Source organism: Balaenoptera borealis (genome assembly GCF_965194805.1).
Source record: "Balaenoptera borealis genome assembly, chromosome: 19".
In the NCBI taxonomy this organism is placed as follows: domain Eukaryota; kingdom Metazoa; phylum Chordata; class Mammalia; order Artiodactyla; family Balaenopteridae; genus Balaenoptera; species Balaenoptera borealis.
Window position 1 is genome coordinate 34,520,895 of NC_138878.1, and position 23,594 is coordinate 34,544,488.

Sequence of the window (23,594 nt, forward strand, 5' to 3'; positions counted from 1 at the left end):
CAGTCTACAAGTTTTTGGGGGGAAGCTGGAAATTAGCAGCTTGCGTTAGTACCTAAGAGAACTTTGTGTGCCTCTGGCTTTCAAGCAGAAACTTTTGAGTGTGTTTTCAGTGGAGTGCTTGCATAAAAATTTCCCTTTTTACAAAATATTTATTTATTTATTTTTGGCTGTGCTGGGTTTTCGTTGCTGCGCACGGGGCCTATTCTAGCTGCGGTGAGCAAGGGCTACTCTTCGTAGCGGTGCTCAGGCTTCTCATTGCGGTGGCTTCTCATGTTGCAGAGCACGGGCTCTAGGCGCTCAGGCTTCAGCAGTTGTGGCTCGCGAGCTCTAAAGCGCAGGCTCAGCAGTTGTGGCGCGCGGGTTTAGTTGCTCCACAGCATGTGGGATCTTCCCGGACCAGGGCTCGAACCTGTGTCCCCTGGGCGGATTCTTAACCACTGCGCCACCAGGGAAGCCCTCCCATCTTTTTTTTTTTTTTTAAATTTATTTGTTTATTTATTTACTTTTGGCTGCGTTGGTTCTTGGTTGCTGCGCGTGGGCTTTCTCTAGTTGCGGCAAGCAGGGGCTACTCTTCGTTGTGGTGTGCGGGCTTCTCATTGCAGTGTCTTGTCTTGTTGTGGAGCACAGGCTCTAGACACGTAGGCTTCAGTAGTTGTGGCTCGAGGGCTCTAGAGCGCAGGCTCAGCAGTTGTGGCGCGCGGGTTTAGTTGCTCCACAGCATGTGGGATCTTCCCGGACCAGGGCTCGAACCCGTGTCCCCTGCATTGGCAGGCGGACTCTCAACCACTGCACCACAAGGGAAGCCCCCTCCCATCTTTTTTAGATGGGAAATCTTTTTGATTTTCTATTGGTAGGGAACTTGAACATAATGGGAGACTATTCCCTGGCGGTTTCTAAAATCTCATATAAAAAGTACCTTTTTGTTTTCACACAGAATACTACCTTTATGGAGGCTCTTACATGGAAATCCAGAGTTTGTAAAGGTCTGACACTGGCGTTTGCTCTGATATATACCTTGTACCCGTCAAGAACCGTGAATGACATTTTCTTTTTATTTTTTATGTAAAGACCCAGAATCTCATTTAGTTTCCAGAGGAGGACACGGTGAAGGGCGTGCCACTACCCACTCTTCAGCTAAAATAAGCTTTTGTAACTCGTTCCGGTTTTGCTGACGAGCAGCTCAAAGCTAAGGAAGCGTCTTGGACCTCTTCCCCTTTAGGCGTGGGGTCCCACGTCGGCGGCCAAGGCAGCCGGCTTCTTCTTCCCTTGGGAAAGAGTGGAGTTGGGAAGGGCGGGAGGAGGCATTACGTGAAACCAGCAAACAAAACAGGAGGGGTGGTAGATAGCGGGGCCGGGTCGCGGGACGACCCCTTGGGCCGCGAAACAAAGCCCCGCGGGGGTCGCGCAGCCGGGGTCCCTGACGCGGCAGGCGAGCGCCCGCTCCTCCCCGGGAGAGGACGGTTGCGGGCAAGAGCGCGATATGCCAGCGTTTGTGGCTCGCGAGGTGTTCAGTCACAGCAACAGTAGCCGAGGAGCCCGGACTCTAACTGCCACCCTCGGATGCTTGCAAAACTCTCAGCCTTCCGCGCGAGAGCCTCAGCGCCTGCGCGCCCGCGGGAAGCCCCGCCCTCTCTGGGCCGCCGGCGCGCGGGGCCGCGCCTCCTCATGGCGGCCGCCGCAGTGTGTGGTATTTAGCGGGAGCGCGCGGCGGGCTCGAGGACGCGCGAAACGGCAGCGGCGGCCAGGGGGGAACCGGGGCGGCCGTTGCGGGGCGCGCTCTCGAGCGGCGGCGGCGGCCCAGGGTGTCCCGTCGGTGTCGGCACGGGGAAGAGGCGGTGGCGCTGCCCGCGGTGGCGGGGGTTGGCGGCGGCGACGGAGCGCCTTTGAGCCAGGACCGGGGTCCGAGGCGCGCTCTCCGCCCACAGGTAAGTGGGGCCCGGCCTGGAGGGAGGAGCTGGCCGCGAGGGGCTCTGCGGGAGGAGAACTCCCAAGCCCGGTAATGGCGGCGGGCGGGAAGGGCGGCCGGACCGGGTCGCGCCGCCCGGGCGGGGGCGCGGGCAGCCCCCGGCGCCGGGCGCCTTTGTCTCGGCCGGAGCCCGGCTGCCCGGCCGCCGGGCCGAGCGCCGCCCCCCGCCCCTCCCCTCCCCTGCCCGGCCCTTCCCCGCGCCGCGAGCCGGCTCGCCCCCGCCCCCGGCGCCCCGGGCCCCGCAGGCCCGCGTCGGGGGTCTGCCCCGAGCGGCCGGGCGAGGGCGGCGTAGGGCCTCCTCGCCGCCCGGCCCGGCCCCCGCGCTCCCGGGAGGCGGGCCCGCCCGGGGGAGGCGCCCGGCGCGCCCTGCGCCCGGATGCCGGTCTTTGTTGTGAAGGGTCCCGGGGTGTGCGGCCAACATGGCGGAGGTCAGCTGAGTGCGGGCAGTGGCCAGCCCTTCCCTCCGGCCCCTCCCCGCACCGGCCCGGGGGCAGGACCGGGCGACTCGGCCGTCCTTGGCCTCCCCTGCCTGCCCCCGACCCCGGGAGCGGCCGTCCCCGACTATGCTGCGTTCTTCCTCCCGCTCCGGCCCGAGCCTTCATTGTGCGGTGGGAAGAATGCAGCCTCCTCCCTTGTTTATGTCGTTAGAGAGGAGATCGCGTGAACGGCTTGCCAGGGAAGCTCCAGCTTTTTATTGTAAACGTTGCTTTTCCTAGGCTTCATTTGTCGAGTAGTTTGGGGGCCTTTCTCGACTCTCCCAGATTTATAATTTAGGAATGTGGATAATCTGGGCCACAGCGTTGCGTAGGTTTTTCTTTTCCTGGGCCTGGAAAGATTCAGAATTTGTTTGCTCTGACATCTAGAGAAGTCCAATTTGTGTGTTTGGAAAATCAGATGGTGTAGCTGATTTGTCAAAGTCGTAGAAGCCATGAGCACGGATATAGGACAGTGATCGGACTGACGGTTTCTAGCAGTTGAACATTTACCATTTCTTGATAAGGGGCTGTCAAGGGTAAATTTTTAACTCTTTGCACCAGTTGAACGTTGGGAGCACGACTCTGAAGTCAGACTGCCTGCTTTGGTTCCAGCCCTGCCCCACCGGTTTGTGACCTTGGGCAAGATGCTTAACCTCTGTGCCTCATTTTCCTTATCTGCAAAATAGGGGGTAATGACAGTACCTACCTGGTAGGACTGTTGGGAGAATTGATGAGATGATAGTAGGCGAAGGGCTTAGGGCTTAGAGCAATGGCAGGCCCATGGTTAAGTGCTCAGTAAATGTTTACTGCTAAGGCTGTTGTTTAATCACTAAATTTGTGAGATTATCTTGGCATGTTGGATATGTTGGAACTGCATAGGCCAGAATATGTGAAATTACATTATAAATCATTAGTGCTTGGGTTTTTCTTTTAGTGCATTTTGTTAGTTCTTAAACATGAGAACAAGAGGTTTGGGTGGTAAATGTCCAGGCATTTGGAGATGATGGCATTGGGAAATTTTTATAGTAAGACATTTGGGTAGGTCTTGTGTGGTCTGGAATTTAAAAAATGAAATTCATGGGTCAGTTTGCTTTTGAGGACTTAACTAACTTGGAAGAGTGAAACAGTGAGTCTCTTTGAGTGTTAGGTGTCTGTGGTGTCACCATCTATTTTGGACATTACTGAAGAGCAGAGTGTAGTATGGTGATAAATGTAATGGTCTGGTAATTTTATCAGGCAGATATTGGCTCAAATTGGGGAGGAGAGGATTTTGGTTAGCTGTTAGGAGAACTTCGTGACAAGTAGATTTTGACCTAAAGAGGAGTATATGAATTATGTAATTTTTTGTTCTGGAAATTAAAGATACAGATTTTTGTGATCTGGAATAATTAGTTGCAACCCTAAGGTTGGCTTTGCCAAAATATTTTCTTTAGATATATTATAGAATTGCTTTACATGACCCCTCTTGACACCTTTCCAGCATAATTTAGTAACATTTAATAATATTTTAAGCTGAAGTATAATTGATAGATATGGAACTTTTCAGGATAAGTATTACACAAACTACAAATTCAGAAATTTAATTCAATTTAGTGTAATGTGTTCTCCCTTTAAGCTTTGGGAAATTCTTACAAAACGGTTGTAGAGCAATATTCTTTAATATCTGTAATTAAAAAGAATATTAGGCTACAATTAATTGGAGTTACAAAGGAAATATCTAGCTATGGCGACAGTGACATAATATGAAGAATAGGATTTTATTTTCAGCTTATACAGTGTTTTGAAAACAGGTCTTACATAAGGACGGTAAAGTAAGTTTAGTAACTTTGCAAAGCAGCCACTTAAAACTGTATTTTAAAGCAGTTGATTTACTTGATTTCTAGAGATTGAAGGTTTTTCTTGGCTTAAGAGATCTGTTACACACTTTCAGTTATAATTATGGAATGTCCATACACACCTTATAAAAATGTTTAAATTTTGGTTATTTTTGGTCTAGACCTCATTACAAACAAAATCAATATGTGAAAACCTCAGACTTCCTACCCTTCCTCCCCGCCCCCCCCCAAAAAAACAGCAACTGGGTATAAATTTTTCTTCTCTAAAAAGCATCCTTAATGGTTTCTTTTATTTCTTTTATTTTTTTAATTTATTTTTTAAAGGTCAAGTCTTTATTTATGGCTGCTTTGAGTCTTCATTGCTGTGCGCGGGCTTTCTCTAGTTGCGGCGAGCGGGGGCTTCTCTTGTTGCGGAGCACGGGCTCTAGGCGTGCGGGCTTCAGTAGTTGTGGCATGCGGGCTCAGTAGTTGTGGCTAGCGGGCTCTAGAGCGCAGGCTCAGTAGTTGTGACCCATGGGCTTAGTTGATCCGCAGCATATGGGATCTTCCTGGACCAGGGCTTGAACCTTTGTCCACTGCATTAGCATGCAGATTCTTAACCATTGCGCCAGCAGGGAAGTCCAGTGGTTTCTTTTAAATAGAGATTTTTCTAATGCATTTTGAATCATTTGGTTTTCCATGGCTATAGTTACTAGAGTTTCTGCTGCAAAAGGGCAGGGATTGTGGTTTTTTATTCCTATATCCTCAGTGCCTAACACTCAGTACAGACTTGTTTCCTGACCTACTACTTCTGTATTCTTATGACACTCAGATTTCTTTGCTGTGAAACTTAGACCCATGTATTCTCTTGCTCGCAGATCTTTTTTTTTTTTATGACTATTTTTTAGAGGAGTTTTAGGTTCACAGCAAAATTGAACAGAAGGTTCAGAGATTTCCCATATACTCTGCCCCACTCCTGCATAACCTCCTCCATTATCAACATCTTCCATCAGAGTGATATATTTGTTACAATTGATGTATCTACACTGACACATTCTCACCCGTAGGTTGTGGTTTACATTATGGTGCACTCTTGGTGTTGTGTATTGTGAATTTTGACAAATGTATAATGATATGTCCCTACCATTATAGTATCACACAGAATAGTTTTCACTGCCCTAAAAATCCTCTGTGGTCTACCTATTCATCCCTCCCTCTTTCCTAACTTCTGGCAAGCACTAATCTTTTTACTGTCTCCATAGTTTTGTCCTTTCCAGAGTGTTATGTAATTGGAATCATACAGTATGTACCCTTTTCACACTGGCTGCTTTCAGCTAGTCATATGCATTTAAGTTTCCTCCATGTCCTTTCATAGCTTGATAGCTCAGTTCTTTTTAGCGCTTAGTATTATTCCATTGTCGGGGTGTACCAATTTGTTTATCTACTCACCTACCAGAGGACATCTTAGTTGCTGCCACGTTTTGGCAGTTATGAATAAAGCTGCTATAAACATCTGTGTGCAGGTTTTTGTGTGGACATAAGTTTTCAGCTCCTTTGGGTAAATACCGAGGAGTATGATTGCTGGATCTTATGGAAAGAATATATTTAATTTTGTAATAAACTGCCAAACTGCCTTTCAAGTGGCTGTACCATTTTGCATTCCCACCAGCAATGAATGAGAGTTCCCGTTGCTCCACATGCCCACCAGCGTTTGGTGTTGTCAGTGTTCTGGATTTTGCCATTCTAGAAGGTGTGTGGTGGTACCTTATTTTTGTTTTAATTTGTATTTCCCTGATGACAAATGATGTGGAGCACCTTTTCATATGCTCTTTTGCCATCTGTATATCTGATGAGGCGAGGTGTCTGTTAAGGTCTTTTGCTCATTTTTTAATTGGCATGTTCGCTTTCTTGTTGAGTTTTAAGAGTTCTGTGCTGTATTTTGGATAATAGTCCTTTATCAGATATGTCTTTTGCAAACATTTTCTCCCAGTCTGTGGTTTGTCTTCTCATTCTTTTGACTCTGCCTTTCCCTGCACGTCATTTTCCACTTTCACGTACCAAGGTACTTCAAATTTATGTGTCTAAAACTAAAACCTTTGTTTCCAACCATCCAAGGCTCTCATCCTCTGTATCCAGTGAGTCATAGAGCCCTGATTTTTCTACTGTCTGGTTATCTCAAATCTGGTGTTGCTTCTGTCTCTCACTCATTTGCACATGTACATTCAGTCCTTCTCTTTTACTTTCTAAGTGTCTATCTGCTTTTGGTCTCTGCCTCCTCCCTTCAGTTTTTCCCACTGCCATTTAAGGGAGCTTTCTAACATAGGTGACTTAAGGCCTTCAGTTTAAAGTCCCAAGTTCCTTGACATAGATAGTAAGTACACAGACCCTTCTGGAGCTGGCTTTTGTTACTTTCCTGTCATTTTCAACTGTGTACTTGCAAGTGCCTGTGTGCACCATATTTTGTCTTCCAACTAAGCTCTGTAATCTCAGCCTAGACATCACTTAGCTGAGGCACTCTTCCTGGATCCCCCACCTTGAATTGGATGTCATCTTTCCGTGTTCCCATAGCACTTTCTGCTTCGCCCTACTACAACCATATCCCCCTGAACTATAATTTTTCTCTACTACTTTGCTTCCCCAGATATAGACTGCAGTCTCTATGAGGACTTTGCCTTTATCACCCTTGTTGGTCTAGAGTTTAGCACTGTTGCTGGTGTGTAGTTGGTGCTCAGTAAATATTTATTGAATGACTGATACCTTCGCAGTGTTCAATTATGCTCTTCTAGCCTTATCCTCCAGCATTTCTTCTTGGCCATATCTGGTTAAACTGGATTCTTTTTGTTTCTTGAACATTCACCATACTTTAACACCTCTGTGCCTTTGCTCATGATTGTACTTGATCTCTCAAATGTCTGTGCTACTTTGGGCACATGACTTAACCTCTCCAAGCCTTAGTTTCCACTAGCATGTGAACAGCTGTTAAGCATATTGCTGCTCCTTGCTCTGTGTCCTAAAGCTAGAGTAGCAGTGTAGCTGAGTGGTTAAGAGCCAGATCTGGATGTGTCTCTTGCCTCTATCACTTACTAGTGTGTTTATGACTTTAAGCTCAATAAGAGCAGGGACACTGCCTAAAAGCAGGGACACTTGCATTTAAAAGCACATTACTTAACACAGAGAAAGTGCTTAAATAATTTAAAAAATTAGTTATTTAATTTCTCTATTATCACTTATATTCTAGTAAGGGAAAAAAGAATTACAAATTGTGATATGTACTATAAAGGAGTAAAGAGTAATGGTGGGAGGGAGACTTGCTGTGAGAAGTGGTGATATTCAAGCTACCTTAAAAGGATAAGGAGCTAGTCCTTTGAAGGAGAGAAAGGAGAACATCTCAGGTTGAAGGAGCAGCAGAGGTAAAGGCCCTGAGGCAGGAATGAACATGGACTGTTCCAGGAACTGAGAGAAGAGAGTGTTTCTGGAGCAAATGGATGAGGGGGAGAGATAGGCAAGGATCAGATCCTGCAGAGTCATAGTAAGGAATGTGAATTTAAGTGTACTGAGAAGCCATCAAAAGGTTTTAATTAAAGTAGTAACATAATCTGCTTTTAACTTCTAAGATTGCTTTAGCTGTTTGGAGAATGTTTGGTTAGAAGGCCATTTCTTTGATCAGGAAGTACTGTAGTTGAGTATAACCTGGATCAAGGTGGTGGCCGTGAAGATGAAGAGAAGTGGATGGATTTGAGATGTATTTGGGGACAGAATTAACAGGGCTTGTTGATGGATTAGATATGAGAGGTGAGGGAAGGAAGAAATTAGGTTGTTTCTGGCTTGAGCAACTGTGTGGATCATGGTGCTATTTACCAAGAATGGAAAAACTAGAGGGGGCGGGGGGTGGTGGTACAGATAGCAATAAAACTCAAACAATGGAAGGATAGCAAATAAACTCAAAGTTCTGATATGTTGGATTTAAGATACCTATGAGACATCCAGAATGATCCAGTGAGGTAGAAGGAATATCACAGAAGCCGGATGGGAGATAGTAGAGCGTGTTCGGGTGTTAGGGAATGGTCCAGTAGAAAAAGAGGGAGAGATTGATGTGAGAAAGGGATAATAGGAGTGTGAAGTCTGAGAAGGTGACAGGACACTGCCCAAGGGCCTGGGTCACTTCTTCCATTCTAAGGGGAGGAAAGGAAGTGGTAAGTCAGCATTTGATGGCTTCTGTTGTATTTTCTGAACGAGGTATGGGTGAAGCCATCGGTTGAGTATTTATAGTTAGTGATTACTGTACTATGGTGGGTTAAAGACATAGTAGAGAGAGATATATTGAGAAACTGAGCAGAGGGGAGGAGAGAAGAGGTTCTGGATGTGTTACCAGCTATGACACCTGACACTTATTGTTCTCAGGAGATTCTAGAATACCTAGAGCAATAGTATTACTTTTTTTCCCCCCAATGTAAACTTTTTTGATGAAGTGTAGGTTAGCTACATATAGAAAAAAGTGCTCAAATATTAAGGATACAGCTTGATGCATTTTCACACTATCATGACCAGCTCCCATGTATCCTGTTACTTTTATTTTGATTTTTGGGGTGTGTGTGTGTGTGTGTAAATCTTCAGGAACTGTAGGCTGAATGATACATCAATAGATAATACAGTCCATTTGGGGGTCAATTTATTCTCTCGGTTTGAGCCACAATGACTAAAATGATATTGGCAAAGATCTTTTATTAGGTTTGAGGTTGCCCAGTCATGTTGAACTTACTTGTGGCTTTTGTTTTTGTTTATTTTGAATAGTAGGGGGTTGGGAGCACATGGAACTAGAAAGAGAAGTGGAGGAAAAATCTTTGGAGAACTAATCTATATTTATAAAGCAGGTATTGCCAGTGAGAAATAGTCTCTTAGAAAATTAGAAAAATTTAATGCCAGTCTTGAATTTTATAGGAAGTATTATGCTGTACTTGTTATTATTGTCATGTTGACAGGCTTAGGTAGTAATGGTTGATACAGTGAAATTAAGTGTACTGTACACTAAATTTTTTACTTCAATTTTTGGTTTAAATGAAGTAATCTAATTGTTAAAAACTTGCTTTTTTCCCCCTTTGTGTTTTACCTTTTAGCTCCTTTGAACTCAGCTAAAGTTGAGTTGTGGTTTTTTTGTTTGTTTTTGTTTTGTCAGAGTCCCTGATTTAGCTTTGTTAGGGACAGCTTCGGATATCTTGTTAATACAGATAGTTTTGAGATAATTTCTGTAGACTGTGTTCTTTTGATTTTGCTTGGAGAGGTGAGCAGATAAATTTTGTCTTAGAATTAACTTTTGAAATGCTAAATTTAGGTATTTTTTATAGGTATAAACTAAAATATATGTATCCATATTTGAAATATGTGGGTTTTAAAAAATGTGAATAAGCTGTTTTTTAAAAAATTTTTTCCCTATAAGTATTCATCTATTTGAGGCATTTTAAGAAAAAAACTAAGAAAAAAAAATGCAGTAGGCAAAATCAACTCTTGATCTCTCAGTGTTTAAATTTGTGTATGAAGTCACTAGCAATTCGTTAGCAGCAAAGTGTGGAGACACAAAATATGCACTAAAATTTAATTATTAATCACCAAAGTAATATAAATATGTTTTATGGAACATTTGAGAAATGCATACAGAAATGCAGCCCCCACTTTCCTCATGATCGTTCATAATGTGATAATTGAAAAGTAACCATTGTAGACATTTTGGTGTAGTTTCTAGTCTATGTGTGTTCCACATTTTTTTGAGACAGCCATAGACATTTTAAAGTCCGTTTCTTTGATCTGACTTAAATCCTTGTAGATATTTTCCCATTAATGATTACCACTTGTAAGTAACTATACATGTTTGAACTGCATAATTCCACACGATGAAGTTTGTGCTTAGAGTCTATACCCTTCTGTTCTTGATATTTTGTGTACTCGTACTTAAGTGGTCCCATCTCTTCTCTGTGATTTCTGGTTCTAAACTTGACCTCCTTTTTCCCTTCTCTAAACCCTTACCTTAAGTCTTTAAACCACATTCTGCAATTCAGATGCCCTTCTAGTTTCTTTTCTGTCCCATTATGTGGTATGTACACACATGAGTACATATATAAAAATAGACAGCTATGTCAATGTCCATATTTACTTAATTCTTTTTTTCTCTTTTAACATAAATGGGATTGTAATATATCCTGTGGGTTTGTTTTTTTTCTCCACCTGTTTAAACAGTTTGCTTCTTATATGTTAGTAGGTATGAGTATCTTTTTTAAAAGAAAAAAAAGGCAGCATTGTATTCTGTTGTATGGACCATAATTTAATCACTTTCTTAAGCTAGGGCTGTTTTCAGTTTATTTGCTCTTACAAACAGGATTGCTGTAGGCATCCATATGTATACACCTTTGCCAATGTGTAAATCGTTGGATAGACTCTTGGAAGAGAAACTACTGGGTCAAAGAGTATACAAACTTTATATTTTGAAACAAACTGCCAAATCTTATTAGAAGCCTTCACAGTGGACATTTCCAACAGTGTAGGAAAGTCTGTTTCTGCACATCTTATGTAATACTTGGAATCAAATCTTTGAAAACAAATTTATAATTTTTAAGTAACGCATGCAGTTTGTGGCAGTTCTCATATCAAGTTTTTGAATTTCTTTTTCTTTTAGTCTGAAGAGTTTTACATGCACAATAATTAAAAATCAAATATTTCACTAGGCTTATTTTTTAAAGAAAAACTCCCTGCCCCTACTCCTCTCCAGGATCTAGGGGATGTAAATAATGTTTTGAAACCTTGCATCGTTATTCTGCCCTCAACACTTTTAGGATGATTTGGTTGGGCACAGAATTTCTAGAATGTTAATTAATCATTTTCTTTGTGGATTTTAAAAAGTATTGCTCTGTTGCATCTAGCTTTGGATATTAGTGCTCAAAAGTCCAAAGCTCTTTTGCCTTCTAATTTATTTATTCATCTATCAAATATTTCTTGAACCTGTACTGTGTGTCAGGCACTGTTTTAAATGTTTGGGACACATCATTGAACCAGACAGGTTCCCATTTTCCAGGTGGTGAGGCGGGGGGCTACAACAACAAACATAATAAATAAGTAAATTGTATAGCCTGATAGAAGGTCATACATTTTATTGACGACAACAACAGAGTAGAAATGGAGGAGGGGAAGGGAAGAGGAAGAGAGGTAGAATGGGCAAGGATTAGGAGGAGGGGTCAGTGGGCACAGTGCTGGGCACTGTTTTAAATAGAGGGAACAGGGTGGGCCTCATTGAGAAGGTAATATACAAGCAAAGATTAGAAGAAGGTGAAAGAGTTAGTCATGTGGATATCCAGGAGAAAAGTATTTTAAGGCAGAGGCCCAAAGGAGCAACCTAGCCTTATGGAACAAGGAGGCTAGTACAGTGAGTGAGGGAGAAAGAGGTAGGAGATAAAGTCAAAAAGTAATGGGACACATCGTCATATTGTGTAGGGCCTTATAAGCTGTTGTAGGATTTATCTATTACCTGCACATGGGAGATTTTAATGGATTTTTTTGATTGCTGTGCTTGGAATCGGCGGGTGGGGTGGGAAACAAGGATGGAAGCAGGGAGACTGGTTAGAAGGATATTGCAGTAATCCAGTTGAGAGATAATGAGGCTTAGACTATATAATAGTAGTAGAGGTAGTGAGGAGTGGTTGGATTCTGGATATATTTTTCAAGGAGGTACAGTAAGATTTCCTGGTGGTTTTAGATACAAGATGTGTAGAGAAGAATCAAGGATGACATGAAGGCTTGAAGGCTTTTGGACCGAGAATCTGGAAGGATGGAGTTTCCATCAAGTGAGGGGAAGGCTATTGGTTGAGTAGTCTGGGAGAAGATAAGGAGTTCAGTTTTGGTCACCCCCCCTGTAGGAATGTCTAGGAGGGTGTACACATCTGGGGTTTAAGACACATCTGGAGGGTTTTTGTTTTTTAATCTGGACTGGATATAAAAATGTTGAAGTCCATGGCAGTATCAGTGGAATTTTAAAAATACAAGAGTGAATGAGATCACCAAAGTGAAGAAAAGTGGGCCATGGACAACTCCCAAATTCAAGACTTTGGGGAGAAGAGCAGGAAGCAATACCAGGCAGGAGCCAGTGATCTGATCATCTCTGTCAGATGTTGGTGACAGCTCAAAACTTACAAATTAAATACAAACAAAACTACAAAACCAGTAAAATTCAAATTACACTAATTTATGAAAGTATTGAATACTGCCTGCTAAATTGAAGTCTTGAAACAACATGAGTTATGGAATTGACTATTATGCTGTAAGTTCTTTTTGAGTTGAGCACACCAAAATTATCCCATATGTTGTGGTCACCACATGATGCATTTTCTTACCAGTGTGTAAGTGCTTCAGTGAAAACCATGATGTCATTTGGGCTTCACTTCACACAAATGCATCATTTATATATTAGGTCCCCCTCTGTATTTCTCTTTAGCCTCCCATAATTAGAGTACTGTAGTACCAACTTGGAGCTAGTGTGACCATAAATGTAAATAGGAACATTCAGTTACATGGCTAACAGGTGGATTCAGATGATTCAGAATGTGCTAATGCTGTTTTTTAGATTATTAAACACGGGAAAATAAAACAAAAATTTTTGTAGAGAAATGTGGCACCCACCCTGAGAACAGAATCTTAGTTTGAGGAAAATTAGAGTCTAAGTTAATTTGTGTGTTATATCCTTATTTGAAATAACTAAAATGATTTGGTTATAATTTCAGATGTGATGCTTATGAAGACACAGATTATAACTCTTTCAAAGGAATATAATTTCATTTGAATAAGGCTCCATGAATTTTTTAATATGGCATTTCCCCCTATAAATTCCATTATTTTTCTGCAGTAGTAGTAAAGATCTATCAATATCAGTGTATTGATATTAACATTCTCTGGTGTGACTTTTTACCTCATTTCTTTAATTTCTTCGTCTCAAGCAATGTGTTCTTTTCTGTTTAGCTTAGTATCACCAACTCTTCATAGGTTACTACCAATTTAGATATGCTTTAAAATTTTGTTCTCTGTATGTATGTGTGTATTTACTTACCATTATTTGTCAGGAAGAATGGGAAGATGAATGTTACAGTGCAGAACTGGGTACAAGATATTTTATGAGGAAGATTTAAAAAGCATAGCTTAACATCAAGATGGAGCAAAAGAGCAAAGATCTACTGGCATGTGTGACAATTTTACATCCTGAGAGAATATAAAACATAATCAGGGTAGTGAACAGTTGTTTTCAAACTTGGACATGTAACTAAGTGAATAGTATTTGGCTGCTTTTATCTAGAAACTGTGAGCCTTGGTTATATTGCAGTAGTGACTGTGTTGTAATCATGACCGACATGGTTTCAAGTGAATTTCAAGTGAATTCCCAAAAATTCTATTTAGTGATATGTGGTAGGACATAAAAAAGTTGAGAGCCTATTTTTGACCCTCTTCCTGCTTCTTTTACTCTTTTTTTTTTTTTTTGGCCGCGCCATGTGGCATGTGGGATCTTAGTTCCCCAACCAGGGATTGAACCCGCACCCCGTGCAGTGGAAGCGTGGAGTCTTAACCACTGGACTGCCAGGGAAGTCCCCTGCTTCTTTTATTTCTCTGCTCTTACCTCTCTTCTTGATTCTTTGCTTTGATTTAATGTCTAATGGTTTAGTGACTGTTAGATTATACCACTTTGAAACAAAAAATTTCAAAAAGCAACTACTTGCTATGACTACAGTTTTAATTTAAAGAATTTAGGGAACTTTTTTCTTTTTGGTCAATTTTTATAAACATTGAAGATTAGTTGGATGCTAAGTTGAATATTCTGTGCCAGAGTGAGAAGATTATACATACTTTTTTTTAGAGTTATTTGAAAGAAAATAAGATTCAGGAAGGAAGCAGTCTGGCTCTGTTCTTATTACTTCTTAATTTTTCTGATCTTCAATTTCCTCATCTGCAAAATGGAGATACACCCTTCTTTATGAGTCTTAAATAAAGACTGTATATGAAGCTGCTGACATGAGGCCTTACAGGTTGGTAGATGCTCAGTTTGAAGCTTCTTTCATAGCAATCTGTTATCTTTATCATGTTTCAGACACAGTCCCAAGTTGAGGTTACGAAAATGAACACAGTACATTGAAACAACAGTTTTCAGTAAAATCCCGTATAATCTGGATCTTTTTAATTTAGTGATTCCTTGCAGGGTTCCTAGTATGGCTCTGTAAACATCACTGAGTGTGTTGTTAATAATATACCAAATGTTCCCACATACTTGATCTTAGTTAAAGTCCAAAAATCTTGTTGTTAGTTTTATTGTTTCACAAATGAGCAACTTGAGACCCAGGACATTGTAGTTTTGCCCAATATCAAAATAATTAATATAGGTATATGCATAGGTATATTCTTAAGGTAGGTTACCAGTGGTGCATTACTAAAAAATGAAACTACTACCTAGGAATGAATGGGTTTATGGAACTGTGATGTCACAAACATGTTTTGAAAACTTAGAGAATTGGTATGAAAATATATTCAATTTTTTAGACTGTGTTTATGGTGATAAAATGATTTACTTCACCACATAGTGTTGTTATTACTTTTTAAAACAGACTTTATTTTTTAGAGCAGTTTTAGATTCACAGCAGAAGTGAACAGAAGATACAGAGATTTCTTGTATTCACCCTGCCCCATTATTATCACCCAAAGTCCATGGTTTACATTAATGGTTCTCTCTTAGTGCTATATATTATATGAGTTCTGACAAATGTATAATGATATGTACTCACAACTGTAGCATACAGGATAGTTTCACTGCCCTAAAAATCCTTTGTGATCCACCTATTCATGCCCTCCCTGCCCAGTCTCTGGCAAATACTGATCTTTTTACTGCCTCCATAGCTTTGCCTTTTCCAGAATGTCATATAGTTGGAATCATACAGTATGTAGCCTTTTCAGACTGGCTTCTTTCCCTTAGCAGTATGTATTTAAGTTTTCTTCATATGTTTTTGTGGCTTGATAGCTCATTTTTTAAAATTTCTGTATTATATTCCATTGTATGAATGTATCACAGTTTACCTGTTCACTATAGGAAGACATCTTAGTTGCTGCCATGTCTTGGGAATTATGAATAAAGCTGCTGTAAACATCTATGTGCAGGTTTTTGTGTGGACATAAGTTTTCACCTCCTTTGGGTAAATACCGGGGAGCATGATTTCTGGATCTTATGGTAAGAATACGTTTAGTTTTGAATAAACTGTCAAACTGCCTTCCAAGTGGCTGTACCATTTTGCATTCCCACCAGCAATGAATGAGAGTTCCCATTGCTCCACATGTCCACCAGCGTTTGGTGTTGTCAGTGTTCTGGATTTTGCCGTTCTAAAAGGTGTGTGGTGATACCTTATTTTTATTTTAATTTGCATTCCACTGATGACAAATGATGTGGAGCACCTTTTCATATGCTCCTTTGTCATTTGTATATCTGATGAGGTGAGGTGTCTGTTAAGGTCTTTTGCCTGTTTTTTAATTGGCATGTTCGTTTTCTTGTTGAGTTTTAAGAGTTCTGTGCTGTATTTTGGATAATATAGTCCTTTATCAGATATGCCTTTTGCAAACATTTTCTCCCCATCTGTGGTTTGTCTTCGCATTCTCCTGACTGTTGCAGAGCAGACATTTTTACTTTTAATCAAGTCCAGCTTATCAATTGATTCTTTCCTGGTTCATGCCTTTGGTGTTTCTGAGAAGTCATTGCCAAACCCAAGGTCATCTAGATCTTCTCCTGTGTTGTTATCTTCTAGGAGTTTTATAGTTTTGTGTTTTACGTTTAGATCTGTGATCCATTTGAGTTAATTTTTGTGAAAGGTGTAAGATTTGTGTCTAGATTCCTTTTTTTTTGCATGTGGATACTCAGCTGTTCCAGCACCATTTGTTGAAGACTCTCTTTTCTTCATTGTGTTGCCTTTTGCTCCTTTGTCAAAGATAAGCATAGTGTGTTGTAAAATAGTGTTATTTAAAGTGAATTTTAAATCTTAGTTGTGAATTCACTCTCTTTAATATCAAGTAACAGATATATTCTACCTTAGGGGTCATCAGGGATGAGTGAGCTCTGGTTGTATACATGCTATTTCTTTTATTTGGAATCTTTCATACTGTTGTACTTGATTTATTCATTCCTTCCAGAAATATCTGAGTACCTGGTCTGGGCTGGGTACTGTCCTAGGTGCTGGAGATAGAAGCGTGAGCAAAATAAACAAGGTTTATTCTGATGAAGCTTATATTGTAGTACAGAGCTCTTGAACCAAAAGTTAGTGGTTCAGGGATCCTGGGAGTTCTCAAGACCCTTTGAGGGTCAAAACTTTTTTTCACAATAATGAGACATGAGAGTAAAGTGAGGTTCCCAGAGGCTACATGACATGTGGTATCTTCACAGATTAATTGCAGAAGCAGATATTAAATATCCAACAGTATTTTTTATTGCATCAGATATTAAAAAGATTTGCAGAAAATGTAAAACATAAACATTCTTCTCCCTATTATGGGAGATAGTTATTTTTTCATAAACATTTAACATGTAATAGATTTTTACTTGTTATGTAAAAAATGTGATGGTAATTTTAACATAAATATTTTTAAAGTTCTTGGCTTGAATTTCTAATATTGTAAATATTAATACATATAAACCACATTGAAAAAATGCTCTTTTGGGGTCCTCAATAATTTTTTAAAACTTTAAAGCAGTAAAGACAAATTTTTTCTTAAATGGCCGGATAGGTTTAAAAGGGCTTTAGGAGTCATAGGGTCAACTTTTCAACTCCACCCTTGAAAGCAGTCACGGATAATATGTAAATGAATGGGCTTAACTATGTTCCAGTAAAACTACTTACAAAAACAGGCAAGTGGTCTGTAGCTGTAGTTTGCCAGTTATTGGTGTAAAGGGTTCCTGGTACCAAAAAAGTTTGAGAATTGCTGTTATCAGTGAAAAGCTGGTATTGTGGAGAGAGAGACGGGCAAAAGATAGACAATAAGTAAGTTATTTAGCAAGAGAATTTCATATGGCAAGAGATAATATGAAGACAGTAAGAAGGGTGATCTGGCCTAGAAATAAAGTGATCAGGAAAGGCCCCTCTAAGGAGCTGACTTAAGGTAACTCTTATTTGTTCAGGTTTTCAGGTTTTATCTCCCATCTTTTTTTTTTTTAAATCTCTCCTGGCTACATTGGGATCTCTCTTGTGTTGGGAGGGAAAGCAAGACAGTTGAATCTTATTAAACTTAAATTCAGAAAAGGTTAATTTTTCAAGTTGAATTAGAAAATATCCAAAGCGTATCTGCTTTGAAAGGATCTAGGAAATTATAACATATTGCCCAGATTAGAACATTGACCTACTTTATACGACATCTAGCAAGTTAACTTCTCTGTATCATTTTTCTCTTCTGAAAATGAGAGAGTTGGTTAAGATCTTTTCCAAGTCTAAAATTTTTCATAATGTCTGTTTGCCTAGGATGCCATTTGTCACCCCTTCTAAGTCCTCCTCGATCAGATAGCTCCAACTTCCTTTTTTTTTTTTCCTTAAACTAGTTCTGTGATCTGAAATATTTATTTTATTTTGAAATCTATTTTCCTGTCTATAATGCAGGGGGTAAATGCTTAACCTGGAAGCTCATTGAGGACAATACCTGGTACATAAGTATGCTTATTAATAAATATTTGGGGCAGCTGTTTTAGTGAGAATGGAGGAAAGTCTCTCCTCTGCCTCAGTATTTAACTTGCTGACCCTGGAACCATTTAGGTTATAGCAGTAAGAATGAAACCAACCAACAATGAAGCTCCAATGAGGGACATGAAAACTTTAATAGAGAGGTTAAGGAAGTACAAGAGCAATGCAGTATGAATTTATGTGGCCATTCCAACTTCAGGGAAAGGAAGGGGACGTAGCCGTTCCTGCCATCAAACTCTCTGTTCCCTTGTTGGAGATTGAGGGTATCTACATAATTAAATGCTTTAGCATATCAAGAGATAGGTAACTTTAGCAAAACCAAATTTATGAATTAGAACTTAATGAGTTCTCTTGGAATGCAGTGCAAAACAAAGATTGGAATTATGAGAAAAAAATATATAAGTGACTTGAAGATAGATCCAGGAGTCAGTATCAGAATTACGCAAAGAGAAGAACTGAGTAATGGTAAGAGTCAAAGAACAATTAGAAGAAAGGTCCACAAAGGTAAAAGACTTGAGTCTTGGGATTGAAAAGACTCACCTGGTGTTTGGCAAGTGCTGATGGCATATATCTAGATGTTTTGATGAAAATCTCTTCCAAAGATAAGAGTCTTGGAAGCCACCTGTCAGAGTAGAAAAGGTTACCTGCAAATGAATGAGAATAAAAATGACATTAGATTTTTCATCTACAGTTACATGTCAGAAGACAGCAGAATTTATGTAGTTCTAGGGGTAAAGGGTGTGAACTAGAATTCTAAGCTTGTGCAAGAGCTTCAGATTGTTAAGACTGAGACTTAATTGCTTACATGCCCTTTCTGAAAACTTTTTTGAGGTACTATGGCCATACCAAAAAATGAATCATAATTAAGGATTCAAGGGGAAGAAAAAGATGGGTATTTGTCTTATGATATAGTTGTGAGAAATGAAATCAGAATGGTTGCAGTTAGGTTTAAATGATTGTTTTGACAAAAGTTTTGAAGTTTAGTACAGTCTTTATCCTGGCAGGTGGGAAAGGGAAAGTTCCACTATTAGCACATTAAATGACCTGCCTTGTTTTGGGAGATGTTAATACTTTCATTCTTGATGTTAATGTAGATTCAATGTGAAATAAAAATAATAAGGATAATAGCTAGTAAAATAAAATTAGGATGTAGAATCATGCTTTCCAATAGGACTTTCTGCAGTGACAGGATATGGTGATACTGTTTTGCATTCCCACCAGCAGAGTATGAGAGTTCCGTCTCTTAGATGTGTCACAGGCATCTCACTTCTACTTTGCATTTCATCCATTATTACAGTTTGGTATCTAGCATAGTGCCTGATGGGCTCTGGTTAAGTATATGTTGTTTTTTTACCAGGTGTAGAAGCCTCAAAATACAGTGTTAGGCATTAAAAAGCAAATGTACTTTGCTTTACACTTTTAAGTTATGGTTTGCATTTTCCTCTCCGTTTACTGTCATCACCTTTGTTCAGACTTCTGGTTTTCCAGGTCTTCTATCAGGTCTTTTGTCCTGGGCTTTCCCCACTTCAGATCATCACTCTTACTGGACACATAACTCTGATTCTGTGGCTACAACGTCTTCTGAATTATCTTCAGGAAAATAGAGCTTTTAGGAAAATACTTTGTATAATTTTTTTAAATTCCCATTACTTTGGTGCAGTTCTGGAAACTAAAAATAGATTGCTTTACTTTTTTTCTTGGCATTATGGTTTTATAACAAAGTTTGATTTTTAACTTTTGGCATTTTAAGCTGTTGAATTCTTAAGGAGACTTGCCTTAGTTTTAATTTCGTCTGAGGTGGACAAACTATTAGGATGTGGCCATCTTTGAGGGGGGCCATTATTAGCAGGCCGCAGTAGCATTAGTAAACTGCAAGAAAATAAAAAGCACAACATTGTTGTATATTCATTTTAATCAGAGAAATTCTTCATCAGTCATTTATAATTTATAATAGGAAACAAAGGTTCCCCCATGAAATTGAGAATAAAAGTTTAAGACTTTACTTCTATCATAAGTTTGTGAATGTGGCAAAGCAACGGTTAAATGCTCTGAAATTACTAAGGCAACATTAAAGGCTGATTCTAAAATGTTTTCATCTAAATTAAAATCTGTTTAAACTTTATACCAAACGGGGCCTGAGATGTAGGCTTTATGTAGGTAGGTAATAGTGCACTCTTGGTAAATTTTGGATTTTTGCTAACTTTGGATTCTATGGGCTTGTCTTAGTGTAATGTAGTTTTTGTGAAATTTTCCCTCGTAAAACCAGTTTAAATAAATGTTTTACCTAGTGGAGAAATTCTACTATATTGTGCTAAAAATTAGTTAAATGGCAGTTGATCTTTGGTATACATTTTTGATAGCCTTACAAGCTAAAGGCATCTTTCAGAGTATATATCTGGAACCCACAAGTTCTAGGTCTCTAACTAATTGATGACCTCAGGCAAAACAAGTTAACTTTTGGAATTGTGTGAGTACTTACATATTTTGGAATATGTACCACCTATGATATATATAACTTACCCATCTCCCTTAATCCAGACAAAAGCCATGCAAGGCTGGAAATATTGTCCCAGTTTTACAGCTGAGCGGGTGAAGACTGGGTTTGAATCCAAGTGTAGATGGCTCCAGAACACTTCCATTTTTACTGTCCTGACTCACTTATTGTGAGGTTTGTCCATAGATTAATGGTTTTCAGATAGTAAGGATCTGTACAGGTCCTTTGGAAGTTTGGGAGAAAATTTTTCTTTGGCTTGAGAAATCTGTCATCCCTTTTATTTGTTTTACACATTTAGACTCTCTTAATTCTGTTTGGAAAGAGTTTTTCCTGCCTAAAACATTTGAAGTCTCCTGCTCTAGAAACCTGAGACTTATCTGTTGAATAGAATGAATATGTATTAGAAAATAAAAACCTAGGTAATAGTAATTTATATTTGTTAGTGAAGAGACTGTATTTTCAATTATATTTCTATTCCTAAAATCAAAATGAGGTTGAGGTGACTGAACACACTATTGATAGGGTGGGTAAGTGATTAGAGTTAAGATTTTATGCTGAAAATGGGCAATCTACAATTTGCAGCATAGGGTTCACTCCCCACTACCAGCTCTTGCTGCCTTTAAAGGCTGCCCTAAGCATGATGTAATGACAGGTTAAACCTCTGAATGCCTGAGCTGACGCAATGCAAATCTGAGGCCCTGGACTTTATTGGGGCAAGGGTAATGCTTGTTTAAAAACAAAACAAGCTACTCTGTTTAATGAGGCCGTTTAAGATGGCTTTCCTAGAGTGGGAAGAGAATAAAATCTCAATTTGGAGGTTGAAGCAGGAGTTTAATATGGTTATGTGTGTTTACTACTCTCACTGCGAAGTCTTCTAGAAGGGAGAAAGGGGGAGTTTAAAACAAGGTGCGGTAAAAATGGGGAAGTGAGTTACAATTGAGGAAATAAGGTAGTTGACGCCCGATAAATAGTTATTGAACGAAGTAGGGAGAATGTTTTTACTGTATAAAAACCTAGCGTTCTCACGGTTAACCGGGAGAGTGTAGTGCAGAGAAGAGTGCTTGTCTGGCCACGGATTCCCGTATATTCTGTGCAGATCTTCGGTTGAAACCAGCCGAAACCAGCCGAAATTGCCGATATCTGACTGTTTGGGCCTACAGAAGCGGAGTGTTTCGACCTACCTGTAAGCTGGTGGAAATGCTGTGGCGTGCGCAGTGTCTCCAGGTTCGCGGGGATCTCGGGTTTAGCCCGGCTGGGTGGCTGGTGGGAGTCGCGCGCTGCGTGCTGTAGAGCCGCCCTAGGCTGAGTGGGGTGGAGCCTTAATCCCCGCCCCCGTGCGCCGCCCCGCCCTTCGCCCACAGAGGCAGCCGCCGCCCTGAGCACCGCGTTCCTGCGGCCGTCTGACGCTCTGCGTTGGAGCGGGCTCTCCCAGCTGCGGGCCGGACCCTGCAGTGGTAGCTCGAGCTGGCACCGAGAGCGCAGTTCCTCGTCCGGTCGCCTCCACGCACCCTACAGTCCTGTCCTTCACCGAGCTGGCTGGAGCCTAGCCGATGAATTTGGGGAAGATAGACTTCCGAGACAGACAGACGAAGGTTTAGGGCCCAGCAGAGGACAGCTCGGCAATGGCTCCCATTTTTGGAGACGCAGGCGAATTTGAGCTCATGGGGAGGTGTGGTCGGCTCCTCTTGGGACAGGATGGGTGCTTCAGTTCTCCGCCTCTGTAGCCAGTGCTTCTGAGGAGTGAACGCAGTGTATGGAGCAGGGCACGTGCCTTCCCTTCTTGAAATCTTGACCCGGGACATGTTTAGGAACAAGAGGTGTCCAGGACGGCCCTCTGTTGCAAGTCGTCTTTGCTTCTGGGGGAAAGGCTATGAGCTGCCTGGCTTCTCATGACGGGGAAGCCTCCCTTACCTTTTCTGTACTCCTGGAGGGGCGTCTTGCTCACTTGTTTACCAGCATCTGGGACAAAGAAGAGAAAAGGTACTGCCATTAAGAGACTGGGTTGCTTAAACTGTGAAATGGGAAAGTTGTGTGAGCCAGTGGAATCGAAGTGGATCAGGGAACGGCCGCACCATAATTGAGCTGGCAGTGATGTTTCTTTTGATCAGCTGTAGTACTTTTCTCAATTTAAATCAAACTTCAGGTTATGTCATGACTCCTGCAGAGTTGTCCAGACACTTGAGTCCTTGGCTCCTACTGCAGGGCTGTGTGTGGGTTAGGGCTCTTTCTCTGTTTGAAGATGGAGCTGGGTTCCACCTTCCGAGCTTTGGGAGGCTTTAGCAGCTGCTATCCTGTAATACTTCCATTCACAAGAAATAGAAGCCACATTTTGCTTGTTTTCACACTTTGAATAGGAATTTAAGTTGTGCTTTCTACAATGTTGGAAAAATAATGTACATTGTAACATGAGCCTGAACTATTGATGATAAATGTATAACTATTTTGCTTGGTCAAGAAATTAAAACAGTAATACTTTTCTTGCTTAATAGTTACGTTATATTGAATACAAACTGAGTTTGCTGCCTCTCGATGTGTGACTAGCTGTTTTGGTTTAGTGATTTGAAAGGCATTGGTGGCTTAGATTATTTTGTGCCCAGGGAACCACTTGCCAGTTATTATGTTGCTCTCTGAAATGAGCAGCATAAAATGGACCATGAAATAAACATACAGCACACGTACAGGATATTCTGGCAAAGCTAATAAGCCCATTGTTTTACTAGTGACCTAAAACAAAGTGCGTGGATCATCATGTGCACAGAGAATCTCCTCAGGGGAAACTGGGTTACGGCAGAGTTCCTTTACAGTGCTTTTGTTGGGCTGGAATCCCGGGGTTATAGAGGGCTTCAGTGATGAGAGTTGATTCCTGTTGTCCTAAATCCATGTGATGAGCCACATTATGATAGAATTCTGTGGTACTTTTGTTTCCCCTTGTACTGTAGAATATACCTTTAGTGACAGGGGAATTGATCTATTTGTTTTGGGGTTTTTTTGTTTTTCTTTCACTCTCAGCCCCCATTTAAGGTGTCTATCCTTGAGCAATCTATGAGTAATAGAAGCCAGATTGCATTTATGTGGTCACATTGATAACAGCATTTTTTCAAAGTTAAATTCTTTCCAACA

The 23,594-nt window shown here is 40.8% G+C and overlaps 2 protein-coding genes across 6 annotated transcripts in view; one reads left to right on the top strand and one right to left on the bottom strand.

Moving 5' to 3' along the window:
• Nucleotides 1-23,594, top strand: part of SIAH1 (siah E3 ubiquitin protein ligase 1) — a 28,132-nt gene that overhangs the window by 1,911 nt on the left and 2,627 nt on the right. The window contains exon 1 of one of the 5 annotated variants that reach the window (XM_082366821.1): nt 1,605-1,925. The exons of 1 other annotated variant lie outside the window; for it this stretch is intronic. Coding sequence is in view for 1 of the 4 variants with exons in the window: in XM_082366822.1 (XP_082222948.1) it covers nt 22,364-22,454 (91 nt within the window). In the remaining 3 variants the exon portion in view is untranslated. Of the gene's footprint in view, nt 1-1,604; nt 1,926-21,885; nt 22,455-23,594 lie in introns of those variants that run through there. 3 more of the 5 variants (XM_082366823.1, XM_082366822.1, XM_082366824.1) reach the window with 3 other exon arrangements.
• On the bottom strand, nt 2,826-22,276 carry LOC309617710 (uncharacterized protein; the record flags this gene model as incomplete). The annotated part of the gene is made up of 5 exons (XM_082370228.1): nt 2,826-16,488; nt 17,150-17,248; nt 18,521-18,624; nt 21,477-21,983; nt 22,076-22,276. 5 exons carry the CDS (start codon nt 22,274-22,276, stop codon nt 16,482-16,484), a joined length of 918 nt encoding a protein of 305 aa, XP_082226354.1. The 3' UTR covers nt 2,826-16,481.